Source organism: Perna viridis, chromosome 2, assembly GCF_037379345.1.
Source record: "Perna viridis isolate PV_CMFRI_1.1 ecotype Kerala chromosome 2, ASM3737934v1, whole genome shotgun sequence".
Classification (NCBI taxonomy): Eukaryota; Metazoa; Mollusca; class Bivalvia; order Mytilida; family Mytilidae; genus Perna; species Perna viridis.
In genome coordinates, this window is record NC_142446.1 from 12,246,185 (window position 1) to 12,263,012 (window position 16,828).

The 16,828-nt window shown below is 32.4% G+C and overlaps 2 protein-coding genes across 3 annotated transcripts in view; one reads left to right on the forward strand and one right to left on the reverse strand.

Annotated features, from left to right (window-relative positions):
- Positions 1-6,995: 6,995 nt before the first annotated feature.
- Positions 6,996-10,970, reverse strand: LOC148623658 (uncharacterized). Its single transcript, XM_088565643.1, has one exon. It carries the CDS (start codon positions 10,881-10,883, stop codon positions 7,986-7,988), a length of 2,898 nt encoding a protein of 965 aa, XP_088421769.1. The 5' UTR covers positions 10,884-10,970; the 3' UTR covers positions 6,996-7,985.
- Positions 10,971-12,749: 1,779 nt separating this feature from the next.
- LOC148623659 (Fanconi anemia group M protein-like) overlaps positions 12,750-16,828 on the forward strand; it is a 40,235-nt gene continuing 36,156 nt past the window's right edge. Inside the window, exon 1 of one of the 2 annotated variants that reach the window (XM_088565645.1) lies at positions 12,750-12,819. The gene's annotated coding sequence lies outside the window, so the exon portion shown is untranslated. Of the gene's footprint in view, positions 12,824-16,828 lie in introns of both variants that reach the window. The other variant, XM_088565644.1, reaches the window with a different exon arrangement.

Genomic DNA, 16,828 nt, shown 5'->3' on the forward strand with positions numbered 1-16,828 from the left:
CCTCATATATGATGTTTTCAAGGGTCCTGCACTCTAGGTCTGGTCGTAAAGGATAGCATATTTTGTTGTTAACATTGATTAACTCATAGTATCTTTAAATAGAAATTAAAACGCTACATTTAAAAGCAGTTTTGGCTCTTAATGTATGAAATGAAGTACCGTAATTCCCAACCCCGCAAAGGAAGAATTTGGATTAATTTTACATACGATGGGGACATAACTTTTTGTAGGTTTAGACTGGCCTGGAGCTGGCGTGTCAGTTAACTGCTAATAGTCCTTAGTTTGTACATTTGTGTAATTTTTATTCACTCTCTTTATCTGTTGTAACAAGGGACTCATACCTTTTTTAACTAACTAAAGTGTGTTTAATTGTGTAATATTATTCTACAGTGGCCAGATTTTAAAGGGGGTGGTTGTGATCACGCCAAAGTACTTTGACACCGCCGAATTTTTCGTGCCTGTCCCAAGTCAGGAATTTCTGGCCTCTGTATATTTATCTTGTGTCGTTTTCACCTTAGTTATTTTTTTATGTTACCTGAATATATAGGGGCAACCTGTGTATAATGATGTTTTGGGTCTAGATGCAGCCTGCCCTGTCGTATGAGGGTTTCCTAGTTGTTCATTGATGAACAATTGGTGGCCTTGTGCTATCATTTCATTGCGGTGTGGTTGTTGTCTCTTTGACATATACACCATACCTATTTTCGTTATATTTTGCATATCTGGAGCAATTTGGAAACCAAATAAATTTGAACATAACCTAAGGGGCTCTTTTTTAGGCCTTAATTCCTGAATGGTTCAAGTCAAACGAAAACTTAAATGTCGCTATTAGAATGTTGAGTTATCAAAGGCAATATAGATATTAAAATGTTAAATAATGGTTGTTGTTTTAGGATTGTAATCATAAATCTTTGAAAGATGCCATTAATTGTGGAGGGAAAGCACTATTCGATCACAAGAACGTCCATTTTCATATGTGGACGGGTATTATTAAGAAATGCTTGCTTCGCATTTCACCAATATATCTAAGTTGTTTCTTGGCGTATTTTGATAAAACAAAACTTTTTTGGACAGAGCAGTTTGTGCTGCAGATGATATCTTGTTTTTTTTTCATGACGTAATGATAAGATCAAAGCGTATTACAATATCACAAATGTCTCCCCTTTGATGTGGACATTGTAAAATTAGAAAGAAATCGATTTGAAGACAAAACGTTAGACATTTTTATTTAAAGTTATGTGAACAGCTTTTTTAATCGGGACTTTTATTAACTATATTGACAATTTAATACATAACCCTAATGAAAAAATATATAAAATGTTTAATTAGTCTTTTTGTTAAAAGCCTTTTTGTCCGTATTTCAATCATGTCACAAATCTTAATTTTTTCGACGTTGGCCATTGGCTACTTTCTTGCTTACGGTTGTAAAATATAACAACGAATGATATTTTGATCAAAGTATATTCACGCTTAAAGGACTGCATAAATATTCAGAATATCATGTATATTCTAAAAAAAATAATGAGGTTTATTGTCTATTAGTAGATAAATACGCACATATGTTGTGATGTCGCGTTGTCTTTTTCACGACGTTTTCTACACGTTGCGTGCTACTTGGTCTTTATCAAAAGCTTTTTTCGTTAGCTTTGAGTGAACTAATAACTATGAAATTTAGAGTTTTACATGTACATATGTTGCAGATAGTATATTCTAAAAATAATGGTATTTGGTTGAACATGTATCTTAGCGCAGCATTTTGTCTATGTCTGACAAAAATGTCTGAAATTTGTATATCTTATTTATTCACGCGTATACCATGCGAAATTCGAACGAATAGTTCAAAAAAGGCAAATGCTTTTGAGTCGATTTCTTCATATACTTGAAAATGTATTCATCCTCCTCTATGGTTTTATCATTTCATTTTTTCTTTTCCAAAGTAACGTTCTGTTTTGCGACGTAAAAACTCTTTTAAGGTCAATTTTAAAAACAATAAAAAGTATTGAAAGGTTACGATACTAGATTAAATTAATACGACTGTGGATGTAATGAATAAAAAAATACGATTTAACGAATCTGATAAAATAATGAAAGAAATGTTGAAAAGAAAACAGGAAAAAGAAAGCCCCCCCCCCCCCCTTGCGCGCACTTCTGTCTTTTCATATGCAATGAGGTCTTGGTGAAATCGGGATCAGCGTGTTTTGTAGTGTGTAAACAATCGCTCGCACATTCGCTAATGAAATATTGTAAAATTAACGTATTTGATGATCGTCTTAATTATATTGTACCTCTTGACAATTATTTTAGCTATAAGATATAATAAGCTGTACAAATGCTGCAAAAATATTTGTTTGAATTTGTTTTTCATATCGGACCAAATACAAAAAAACAAAGATTTATTCTAGTGTGGCCTTTTTGACCCATTATAACTCGAAAACCGTAAGAGATATCCGAAATCTGATTGAAAAATGCAGGCAGGATTATTAATGAGGAATCCAATGAAATAATAAATAAAATCGAAAAAAGTTATGAAAATGTTTTAGGCGTTGCCCCCCTTTGACCCCCTATAACTTGAAAACGGTCCAAAAAAATCTGCTGTACATTTGTTTACCCGAATTAAATAAAGAACACATTAAAATATAAAATAACGAAGTGTCCTCAGACCACGACGACATCAGCCCGACCACGACGACTGCGCCATAACATTATACGACCGTCAGTTTTTTTCGTCGTATAATAAAAACGGGATATTTCGCTCTCTAATTTTCTCAAAGAGGAAGTTTTGCTAAGGTTTTGTTTTCTCGAAATGTTTAGCAATGTTTTATGTTTAGCAACAGACCTTAGAAATCCGAAACGAGTACATGTATTCGGAAATATCACATCACTTCTACATTAGAGATATAAATCCAAATACGGAAGAAATAAATTCACTTTATACGCTTCCACAATTTGATTTCCGGGTAGGGGATGTTTACTGACTTTTTTTGCATGTTGGGGTATTGGTTTTCTGTTTTAGTGAGGGTGTTTTACTTTTTTTAACGCATCACGAAATTTGTTTTCGTAATTCCTCATATTTTTCTCATAGGATAAAATTTCCTTCAAATCATTTCTAGATGGTTGATGCCAAACTATTTTCCATATCAGGATGTAATCTGATCACTTCAATTGACCAAAACGTACGAAAAATTAATATAGAATCGGATAATCAAATAATAAAACATGTCATGTGTGTTATTTTATGTGAAAAATTAAATAAGCACACTTCTTTTTTTTATATGTAACAACTATAGAACGATGTACGTCGCAATACCAAAAATACGTCGAAATTTTGCAGATTTCGACGTTATCAAATATGACACAAACACCGCACGCTACGTTCGTGCGATACAAATTTCGAAGAGATCCCATCTAATTAAAATTAAATCTTTAATTACTCTACTCAAGACTTGGCACATGTCAGATCGTGTATTTTAATCAGATCGAAAGAGATCCACTCACTAACAGTCCAGTTATCATCAGGACATCATGAATATGTTCCTGGGCCTTTATGGTTCCTCATTCCTAAATGGTTCAAGTCACAGACCGAAAAATCGAAATGCACCAGGGTGCACAAGCCGAGTTGCGTCCCATTTCAGAGAAAGAAATATTTTACTGTGCATATTTTCATTAAAAAGATGTGAACTTTTTGAGACCTCGTTTTTTTCTAAAAAATAATCTTTTGGGATGTTAGTTTGCAATGTCTCAGCAGGGAAAAAAAATCATTGAAAATTTACTATCATCAGCCTTCAAGCACTCATCTCACTATATGATAGTTAACATCTAAATAAAGTTTTATTGAAATGCATCGAAAGTTGAGAGGGGGTTCCATTTATGTGAAATGTGAACAGAAAGATGGACAGGTATTCAGTGGCGGATCCGGCCCTGGGTTTTAAAAGACAGACAGACAGGGTGATTCATATGTACTCCCCCAAAATTGACCACATGGTTAATAACCTCACACGGCTCAAAAGTAACTCGTTTTCAACCAAAATTAGTGGTGTGTAATGACATTGAAGGTTCAAGCACGTTGTACTACTTGCACAAGTTATCGTCTGGAATCCTAATTATTATGCAAAAAAGTTTTTATTTTATTTTATTTTGGGATTGATTTTTTGGCTTACTTGACCTTCACCACCACCAAAACTATAATAACAAGAAAAGATACAGAACATACATTTAATGTTTCATTTGTTAATCAATGTTAACATTTCTTTAATTGCTTCATAATAAAGTATTGAAAGTTCATTTAACAGAACAACAGAATTTAAATCAATTGACCATAGGATAGAACACTATTACATTATGAAACAATGTCATTTTACTGGTAATGTTTTCAAGGTGAAATAATTCGTACATAATGAACTGAAAAATTTCAATTTTCACTAAAATCCTGGATATTATTTTTTTATCAAAACTTTATCAACTTGTAAAATGTACATTGTATTAAATTTTAATTGCAAAACACATTTGTTATTTTGAACAATATATTTAACTTCTATACAGAATTCAATAAAAGAAATGAGATGCTGGTTACAACCTTTAAATAAGCATGTTCGGATGTTTTATTCAACAAATATGAAAAAAAGAGGAGTCTATTTCAACTTTTACCCTCACACTACAAAAAAGGTTCTAATACCTTTATCATAAATGGAAAAAAGACCTGTGTTATTGAATAAATGCTTCCTGGAGTGCAGCTAGATACACCCATAGAGGAGATATCCTGAATAGATGTAGAGCAAACATGGTCACAAAATTTAAGGTTGATAATGTTCTGAGTTTTGATTGTGATTTAATATTTGATACAGGAAAAGGTTTAAATCAGAATGGAAGTAGCAAAATAATTTACATACTTGCAATCAGACATATAAAAGATCACATGTGCAGACAGACAGACAGAAAGACGAACAATGTGATATCTCTAGATCCCAAATTCAATTTCTAGAGGATATGGTGAATCAAAATTAAAAGCCTAAATGATGGAAATAAAGAATTCACAATGTCATGACATTCTGTGGAAGCATTTTTGAGTTATCGTGCAAAGATGTCAAATTCCCCATTTTTCATGAATAAAGTCATAAAACTTGAAAAGTGAAAATCAGAAGCTTACAGCAATACTGAAAAGGAAGCTAACATCAATAGAAGTAACATTTTCCCCAAGCTTCAAAATCCAATCCCTATTTATATTGTCAGAAAACTACAAAATCCAGCCCTATTTCATGAAAAAAGTCCATTAACTCAAAATCTTAAAAGTAAGAAATTTTACAAAATTGACATTGATATAAACAATTCACTCAAGTTTCCTTGACATTGCTGCAAGGGTTTTTAATGAGTATAGTCTGATAAAAGAAACCCAACCCATTTTTGTATGAATAGCACAAAAATGAAAATTGAAAATTTATAAAAATCACAATGGAGCTTACATCAATAGAAAGAAACAATTCACTTAAGTTTCCCAAAAAATGGTGGCAGCATTTTTGAGTAATTGCAGAAAGTGTGAAAAACAGATGAACAGATGCCAGTAATACAAACCCCTCTATGAAGTTTAAAAGTATCTACATAGTGAATACACATGTCCATGAATTATAGAATTTTCCAGCAACTGGCACCTACATGCATATACATTTCTGAGAGTATTATCTAGAAGCAACACAAATAAAAATACATTGTAATATACATTTGCTATATGCAGGGATGGGCAGGGAAACTAAATCTTTAACAGTAGTTCTGAAAATATAAAATACCTACAAAAAAGACTAACCAGAACTACAAAGCACCCACAACTGGATGTGGAGATGATTTTCATGCAGTAAAAAATGAACCTAGCAGTTCCTGAATTGTAAAATAAGTTTTTTAAGTTTCAATAGAGAAATAATACATCTTGTTTAGATAAATGTTTTCGACATTTTTGGGACAATTTGGGAAACTTTCTTTATTGGAAACAGTGTTATTTTAGAGGTAATTTATGGCAATCAATATCACTGAAACCTACGGACAGGTGAGTAACCTTTTTTTTTTAAATTGCCTTGATGTTATAAAATGTGTTGCCATGATCCCAAATATCATTAGATATTAATGTATGCATACATGTATACATTCTTTGAAAAAAAAAATAATTTGAAATTGTTGGAAAAGATAGATATGTACTATTAATGTAGTTTATATAGATGCAATGAGGTAGCATAATACAACTATTATTATTGGTACAATGACTTCAAAAGATAATTCTTAAAACATCATTGAGTCAGACCTCAGGAAATCCAATTATATAAATTACTGAATCCTAGGTGTGAGAATGCTTACAATGTTGTACTGATAAAATGAGTGATATTTTCTTAGTTCAAGAGGCAATAAATCTCACAAAATGATTGGTAGGCATCTTGTTGAGGTATTGGTAGTAGCAATTTTTAGTATAAATTTCATGAAAATTCATAAGGAAATGTAGACATGAGAGATTTACAGTGTTGCATGGATGAAAATGTGAATTTTAAAGTATCATTGAATCAGACATAAAAAGCAAATCTTAAAAGACTTAATAATAGGCTTTGTGCAGCATGATATGACCACATTGGTTGAACACTGAACAGTTTGGGCAAGTGTGGACACAGCATTTTTGACATAGTTTTTGACCCACTTAAGCATAGGGACTAACAATTCATTATGGACACAACAACTGGTTTGGACACCATTGCACAAATTTGAAATTCCAATAAAAATTTTCCCCTTTGACCCCTTATACATGTAAGTCGAAAGCTGTAAGAAATAACTGAAATCAGACCAGGCAAGGATTCTCATTAGAAATCCAATCAAAAAATTTTCGAATCGTACCAAAAATCAATTTTTTTCCAGCATAACTAAAAAAAAAAAGGTGCAAAATGCATCAAATCCGCTTGATACATTTGTTAACCTGAATTAAATAGGAAACATAAACAAACTGAATTATCAAAATTGGAAGAAAAACAAACATTCTAGGTGGGTTTAATATACATGTAACACCTATTTTTACACATTTTAGCCCCTTATTCGAAAACAGTAGAGGCCACAAACTCCAAAAAGAGAAAACTTTCCTTTAGTAATTAGTAAAATCATATCAAAGTCTCATTACAATTGGTCAACCACAACTAAAGTTATCGCACGAAAACCAAGTGTCTAAGGACGATGACAGCGCTATACCAATACAAATATGCATATTTTTGGGGGGTCATATCATTACAAATTTTAAAATACATACTACATAATCAGACTTAAAAAAAAAATTTGAATACAACTGAATCAAAACAAAACAATAATGAGCACTGAAATAGAATGCCTTATAAAATGCCTTCAATCAAGAAGCATTCCTTGCCATATTCAATTATGACCAATCTGTTTTTTATAACACAAAGCTAATAAAAAGAAGTCATTTTTCAAAATGGTACCAGTTACATCCTCCAAACTCAATCTCAACCTTCCGTTGTGGTATGGTACATTGTGGTAGGATTTCAGATATTCATTTCCCTTTTACTCAAGTAAAAATCCAGAAATTAGAAATAAAATCTTGTTTCTGGCCCCTTTGTGACCCCTTAATTTTACTTTGGCTCAAGTCACAACCTCAAATATCAAACCAAGTCTCATTTTAGATATGGCAGCTTGTAGTACAATTTAAAGAGATCCATTCACTTTAAATCAAGTTTTTGGATGGACATTAGGAAACAATTGTTTCTAACCCCTTTTTTACCCCTAATTCATAACTGGTTCAAGTTATAGCACCAAAAATTAATCCAAGCTTCTTTATGGTCGTATTTTAAAAGAACCAATTCCTTTTGTTTTTTTTTAACCTTGTAAGATTTAATTAAAATCAATCAATATTCAAGCTATCACAAGAAAACCAAGAGTCTACAGACAACGACAGCACAATACCTTTATACAACCGCAATTTTTTGTGGTGGTTTAAAAAGCAATCTAAAATAATTTTAGCTAATAGTATAACCAAGTTTTGTGGAAGGTATCCACTTTGAGGACTGTCCAACTTCTGGAGACATTCTTGAACTCCCATTAAAGTCATCAGAATAGTCTTCATTTCCAAACATATCCTCATCTGAAGGAACATATGAGCTTACAGACTCTGTGTGAATTGAATCTGGTTTAAAGTCCATGCGTCTTTTTTGTATAGTTTTCTTCCTTGGTGTAGGAGTTGGATGATGTGAGCCACTTGGGGACCTAGGAGTCACTACTGGTGATGTTTTGGACACAGATCCCAATTTTGTGTGAGATTTTCGAATAGCTGGTAGAGGAGACTGCATGGAAGCTTTCGGATTTAATACATTGAACCTTTCAGATACTATGTTAAAGTCAGAAGGAGGCATTGGGGAATACATAGATCTGTCTGTACTCAAGATATCTGATACTTCTGATCTTTCTCCAGAACTAATTAATTTCTGTAGTTCCGGTTCATCTGTTGACTGAAATTGATGAGTGTCAATATCATCACGTGACTTATTAGGTTTTGAATAACGTGTTGATTCAAGGGGTTGATCATCATCATATTCATGGTCTGTAGTTGAATTCAAAGAAATATTTGCTTTCCCATTAATTGACTCGGGTACAGACACATCATGATCAATAAATCCCGGAAACCGTTGTTCTTTTGATCTGTTACTGTCAGAGTCATTATTATCAATGTATCCTGGATATCTTTGGCTTTTGGGACTACCAGTGAAATCACTATCTTCCTCATACATTTGAGCACTAGGAATTCTAACTTCTATACTTTTATAACTTTTGATATCTTCATCTTCAGATACATTTTGATCTTTCTCAGCCTCAAGTGTTAAATCACCATCTCGAGATTCTGACTTACTTGATATCTGCACCTTACTTAAGTATTTGTGCTTTGGTGAATTTGATTGTTTCCTACTTGGACTAGGTGATGATCCTTTCTTTTTCCTAGGTGGTGAAATTCTTCGTTTATTTTTCTTAACAGCAGCACCAAGAGTACTATCTAAGTTAGTCTGTTTAGTCTGTTCTAAAGTAGTATCCATTTCATTCAAGTTTTTCTGGGCAAGACGCCTGACCTCTGTCAAAGTATCTGACAAATTACCCGTTTCAAATTCTTCATCATCCTTCTTAGTTGTTTTTAATTTCAGTGACTTTGCCTCTTTTTCTTCCTTTTCAACAGTTCTTAACCAATCAGGGTTTACTTTTGCAAGTCTAAGTCTCTGGGTATTTGTCAACCCATAAGAAAGCTTAGATTTACTGACACCTACGTTAGGTGCTTGTCTGATCCATCCTTTCTTTTTAGGGACACTGTCTGATTGAGCTGCACAATTTCTTTGAAATGTGCGGCCTTTAAAATATGTTTCTTTCTGATCTTGTGTTTTACTTTCTTTGTTATCAGATAAAGGTTTGGAAGGACCAATATCTTGTTTTTGTGTTGTCTTAGGCAGAACCCTTGGAGCTGGTTGTGTTTGTTGTCTTTCTTGTGCAACTACATTCACATGGTTTACTGCTGTTTGCACAAATCTGGGATCCTGTATTTTGGAAAGTTCATTCAGCAAAGCAGTAAGAACAGGAAATAGAGGTCCATTTGAAAGTGAGCCAGGAAATCCATTCATTAGATTTTGAAACTGTGGATGGGTGAAGTTTTGAACAACAGGCTGAGGGTGTTGGTGAATGGATGCTGGCTTCTGATATACTTTAGTCTGTTCTTTTTGTTGTCTAAGTTTTTTCATTCCATTTTGTTTAGATATCTGTATAAGATCTTCATCTATTGATTCATCATCTGTCAATTCATCAGTATAAACACTTACTGCATCTTCTTGATAATACAAGTAGGGTCTGTGAATATGTACTTTTCTGTCATTTTCACTGTTATAGAATAATGGAGGTGGATGCACAATGTTGTTAATTAATATTTCGTCATCACTTTCATCACCTGGAGCTTTCAGTTCTATACTGATAGAATTCGGCAGTTTCTGCTTTTGCTTTCTTCTAGTCTGAGTTGAGATTGTTTGTACATCTTTTGGCTTTTGGTTATTTGTGTCTGATATAGCAACATGAATTTCTTTATCACACATGTCAATTGTTTGCATTAATACATCATGTTTTTCAGGTTCAGTCATTGAGCCCATATCATGGGAATTTAACATTTTTTCTTGTTCTACATGTTTTTCTCCATATCCCATTTTAACATCCCTTGCACTTCTTACTGGAGATTGGTGTTGTACTTTTAATCTTTCCTCCTCTTGTTCTGATTGTATTTTAACACTTTCTGACTCCCTCTGGGCTATTGCGTGCTCTGGTATATGAGGAATAAGTCCAGATCCTAAACACATTAATCGATACCCAAGAATGACATATCCTATCTCTTTTCCCATCAAATTAAATACTTTGAATAATCCCTTGTCACCATGAACTGATGGCACTGTGTCACCAAGTCGTCTTATGTCTTCTGCAATGTTCTTGATTTCTTGATCTAATGCAACAGTTGTATTCCCAAGGAGTTTTGGAACCTGAGGATAACTGTCAATTACCATAACATACATTGGGGTGTTTAAGAGATGAGTTTGTAAAGTGTCAAATTGCAGCTTCAAAAGACATGATTTTCCTTTCTTTATCACATAATTACCGTGTTTATCAGTGAGTTCACTAATTTGTTTAGGAAGTTCATAATATGGATCTGATGATACTTTTCTTCGAATTTTAGAAGCAAGGTCTGCTTCAACATGATCGATTAAAATAGTTGGAAAATCTAACAGTCTGAACGCAAGCGATGGAAATCTGCAAATCTCATGTGGAATATATAACTTTTCAACCACAACCTCCAGCGAAAACAAAGATTCACAATCTATTTTCATTTTCGTGCGATTCATCTTGGAAATATGTCAATAACAAAAAATAACCCTGGTTCCAAGTCCATGTAATCCTCTCAGTCAGGTTTTGACAAGTTGCTATAAAACAACAAATCATAATGATTTGAACGCTTGGTTTTACCTATAACCCAACGATAACTACAGAAAGCAGAGCACCAGTGCAATGTGAGATATACAGAATATCAGCCATCCGAGTAAGCTAGAAGAGACCACGGTCACATTGTTGTTTTTCTACCGGAAATTTACCTCATAAAGAGAGCGAATTAGGGAAAAAGTCTCAGGAAAATCTCCTGGATAAAAATTCGCAAGAAAAAGAGTTGCATAAATAAGTCCCAGGAAATAGTCACAGTCATATATGGAGTTTTTACAGACAATACCAACTGTAAATTATATTTGCATATTAATGACGGTTTGAAAAGTTGAAAATTTAATTTAATAATTGAACCAAGGATTTATATATATTTAACTCCTTGATTAAACAAAAACAAATTATTTCACCAAAGAGTTAAATATATATAAATCCTTGATTTCACGAAGAATGAAATATAAAAGGAAAAAAAAAAAAACAGCTTCGGGATAATTTTTTTTTCAATTAACAAGGAATACATTTATTTTATTAGCTCACTTGTTATATAGATCTAGTAAAAAGGGTGAAGCCACATCTACCAGAACTAAAGTGACCATACACAGGGTCTGGTCTGCACATATAAGCTAACTTTGTTTGGTCATTACATACGTATACCTATACCAGACCTGTAGGCAGGAATTTGTATAAGGGGGTGGGGGTTCTTTAGACTCCAGACTTTAGACTTAGTGGTGCTATCGAATTTAATTATCACAAATCAAACAAAACTTCGACTTTAATAGTGGCTATTCGTTTTTAAGGGTTGTCTTAAGAACCCCAAGCCCCTCCCGGCTTCGGGTGTGTATACTAGGATGTAGAATTTTTTATGATTATGTCCGATTTCAAACATTGCAACATAGCAATTTTTCCGTGCAAACATAAATGCGGTGCAATCACAAATTTTGATTTTTTTAACAAAGAATAAGAGCGTGTGGATTATACAAAATGTTTATCGTAAGGTCAGGTCATGAGATGTTTACTTACATATTTAAATCAGTACACCAAGGATCTGTATAGTACATATATTTAACTCCTGGAGTACACCCTAAAAATCGGTGTATGCAATCAAAAGATTCATACTAAAATCAGATGTTAATTACCAAGATTTACCAAGATTTTCACATTCACACCAGAGCTAGGTTAAATAAAACCCACAGACGCTTGGGACCAGGATTTTTTTAAAAACTAAAAATATCATTAATTCATTTTGTTTCCAGATTTGAGTTATTATGTGTGTTTTCTGACATGTCCGCTTGCTATTTATTGCTGTTTATACTATGCCTAGTTTTCAGTTTGTTTGTTTGTTGGGGTTTAACGTCCGAGCAGCAATAAAATAGTTTTCAGATATATACTTTCTAACATCTGCATAGTATACAGCATTAAATAGCAAGCGAACATGTCAGAGAACACACATAATAACTCAAATCTGGAAAAAAATGATTTAGTGATATTTTTTTAGATAAAAAAAAATCTTGGTCCCAAGTGCCTGTGATTATTCCATAGGTAGGTCGATATTAACAATCATATTTTTTTGCGACATTTAAACAAGAATATTCAGAATACGTGTATATAAACAAAACATGTCCATCAGTTCTATCGGAGTCTAAGACTCTTAATGTTTTGACCACCGGATGATTTTCATCCACTATATATGTTTAAACTTAATATTTGACTCGAATCCGTCGCTGTCTGTTGTAACCGTAAAGAAATTTTCGGTTTTTATTTCGTAAACACATTAACGATAACGATCACATCAAATCACATGGCGCCGTACTTCAAAAACTGAGCAAAATGTAAACATGGATAGAACAAGTAGGTATGAAATTAGTAACTTTGTTCCGGCGTCCGTCTGTCATTCGTACTTTGCACAATAACTCCAAAATGCTGCCACCAATTTGTGTTAAAACTCTGTTATTGATAAATTGTTTCTTTTAATTGATGCAGGAGAGTATACTAAATGGATGCTAGTTAAAATGGCATTTGGTCAAAATGGTACCTATGGCTATGTAAATAGTTACAATGGCACCAGGTTAAAATGGCACTTGGTTTAAATGGCACCTAATATAGTCAAAATGGCACTTGGTTTATTATTGTATTTTTTGTAAAATATTTTTTAATTAATTTGATTTTTAACTTGAGAGAGATTAGATTAACAAAGGTTTACTTTTCATTAAACATATTAATGCAGATTAACACACACACACACACTTTTAGTCATAAATATTACAAATAAAATATTTTTATTATTTATTTTATTCATTATTTATTGTAATGAGTTAATTTCATTAAGAAAAGGAAATTTTATTCAAGTTTTGATTGCAAATTCATTAATTAAATTAGTTTGGAAATTAGATTATGGTTTTTGGCTTTGCGAATTACCTATAATTTATGGCTCTGTTTATTTAATAGGTGATACAGGTATTATTGTAATTATTTAATGAGATTATTTCACTACTTCAATTACCATCTTGAAATGTCCTGATATCCACACTACTTTTGCAAAATCTGTATGTTTTATAAGATTATTTACAAAGTAATAAATGTGATATTTACTTCTGTATTTTAATCTAGTTTTAATCTATGATAAATTTCACACTCTATTTTTTTGGTATTTCATTTAATTTCACAAAGTATTTTTATTGCATTATATATTTTCCCATTTTGATTAATAATTCAATGAAAATAATAAATATGCAAACAAAATATTGTAAATGAAAGGACAAAATGAAATTTATTCAGGTGAAATTACAAGACATTTTTTATCACAAATTAATGCATGATATGTCTTGCAAAAAGACCTTAATTATATATCTATCCAAAATAAATAACCTCCAAAAATACCTGGAAGAATACTGTATATATCAGAGGACTTATTTTTGTATTATTAATTGAAATTGATTAAACATACATTTATATATATATATATATTACAGTGAGTTGAAAAGGACCAGTTCCAATTTCAGTACAAATCTTGGTAGGCTACTCAGTAGTTTAAATAGCTCTGTATGTAGAAATCTGCCCTACATTATACCTTCTTTTTTTAATTTCAAACATTATACCAATGTGTCCTACTTAACTACTTCAGAACACCTGTGTGACCTTTTGGACACTGCCTTTAAGTTTTAATAGCTGTCAATTGTAATGACCTTAACCTCTATATCATGCCATCCATCACTGTGTTTAACAAAGGGGGTTTTTAACATCCTTGACTACCCCGTTGGGTCTCACATGGACGGGGTATCACTGTGTTTGGGTAGCTTGTACTCTATATACAAGTGATTTACTTGTTTCTGATTGGATAACACTGTTCATCTTATTTAAATATTCATAGACCAAGCCTATTTTTAGTTTCAATTACTTAATTAAACTGAATGATTAAACCTCTTTTAGAAAGAATTTGATGCTTATACATTGTTAAACTGAGATTCTTTCTAGCTGAAGTAGTTATAAGAGCTTAAAGTAATGGTAACATTCATTACACTTTTGCAAAATGACCATGTTTTTAGTTTGCAATATAAATGCATGCACCAGTCCTTTTAAGGACCTTCTTAATATTAAACAGCTTAAAAAAGAAGTGATTGTGAATACTAGTATCATTTTTATTTTTTTTTGTTTACAGTGTTTTTGTAAGATGCCCTAATACTTAAACTTGAAGATGTACCAGTATAGAAAATTTAACAATGATTTAAATGGCCTTAGTGAGTTGTATTTACTTCACATTTAGAGGTTAAGCTCATTATAATGGACAGCTATTGAAACTAAAAAGGCAGTGTCTGAACAATCACACAGGTGTTCTGTGGTAGTTAAGTAGGACACATTGGTATAATGTGGGGCAGATTTCTACCTAGAGAGCTATTTAAACTACTTAGTAGCCTACCAAGATTTGTATTGAAATTGGAACTGGTCCTTTTCAACTCGCTGTAAAGCTGCATTAGCTGCCAAAATTGTTCAGTTTTAATTCTACTGAATTTTGCTGATTCAATGAAATAAGTTTGTAGTAATGCAATTAAAGCAATAAATGTCGATAATACCTACAGAATATTGTGAAAACAGTTTTTTAATCAGAGAAGATCGATAGCTCTAATCTAATTATTTTTTCCCACTGCTTCTGAAGATTTTCAACAGGACATAAACCTGTGTTAAAAATACTTTAACCTTGGAAAAAAAATAACAATAACGGCTACAAAGGCCACATTAGCTATTGCCATCACTTGGCATCGGTTGTTGTCGTTAACAATTTTTCAAAACTCTTCTCCACTGACACTACTTGACCAATTGGAACCAAACTTGGTATGAATGTTTCTTGGGGTATCCTGCATAGGACTCTTGCAGGGATTTTTGATCCGTCGAAAAACATGGCAGGCGTTACTAAAAATAGAACATAGGGGTCAGACAGTAGTTTTTCGCATATACATGTATCTCCAAAACAGTTGAATTTCTTTCAATAGCTGAAATGATCCTTATTTTTAAGACTACAAAAGTCTTCAGTCATAAAATTTGTCAGACACTTTCTTATAAGAGTTATTGCCCTTGACAGAAATGACAGGTTTCTTTTTTTTTTTTTTTTTTTCGGCCAATGTCTTGAAAACTATGATTGAAGATTTAGACTTTCATTTACTGAAATGATCCTTATGATAAGTCATATCAAAGTTTTCTTGAGTCAAAATTGTTGAACAGCTTCTTGTTTAATTTATTGCCCTTGAAAGGCAAAATTGATCCAGGTGAGCGATTCAGGCTCCTGGGAACCTCTTGTTTGCAGTTTTCAGCCAATATCTTGAAAACTATAATAGATATATATAAACTTTCAATTGCTGATATGATTCTTATGATAAGTCCTACCAAAGTCTTCTGGGGTCAAAATTGTTGGACAACTCCTTATTTAATTTATTGCCCTTGAAAGACAAACTTTAACTAGGTGAGCGATCAGGCTCCTGGGAGCCTCTTGTTAATTCAAAATATTAATTACCTTCCTTCTAATTTTAATCTATTTCTACATTTTCAATAGTATGGTATTGTTAACATAAGTTTTGTTTGCCTTAGTTATAGGAAATACTACATGTATTTCTTTATAGTTTTGATGATTTGGAAATCTGGTAGGAGCAATCTTGAATATATGTTACATTTTCCTCCAGTATGTAATATATGTAGAGTTGCCTAAGTTTAGCTAATAAGCAGTTAGCCATACACACACCCAACAACAAGACCCATTCACTAAAACTTTAGAAATTTAAAAAGTTATGTTACTGTTTCTTCAAAATACGAAAACTTAATAAAACTTAAATATTTTAAACTGCAGAATTTCAATCAGGATGGGAGGAAAGTCTGAAACTACTACATTATGGGGCTTACAAACTTCTATTTATTACTGTATAGGTACATCTTGTCATAAAACACAAGTGAAAATAGAAAATACTTTGGTTTTCACCCTCTTTATAAAAAATTATTTCGACTGACTGACCACAAATCTGTAAACCAATTAATTAAAACTGCTCAAGGAATTTTGATGATTTGATGAAATTTTATTGGAAGGTTGAGGATCATTAAGGAATATAAATACTATCAGAGGACTCGTAAAGGAGATAATTGAACTTACAGGTAATACATTGAACTCCATTTGGATCTTTTTCTGAGCTTGCTCACAGTATGTAGTTTCTGTAATCCATGACAGAAAGAAAGAAGAATTGATCCTTTAAAAAATTGTTATATGTATGTGGGCATTTTTTTTTTTTTTTTTTTTTTGCATTCAGATGTTACATTCGTATCTTCAGGCAAAATAAGGCTTACTTTATATGTACCCCATGTTTAAAATGTTTCATGTTTA

What these genes read in the sequence shown, in the direction of transcription:
- LOC148623658 (XM_088565643.1), bottom strand. Translation starts at nt 10,883, where the DNA reads ATGAATCGCACGAAAATGAAAATAGATTGTGAATCTTTGTTTTCGCTG.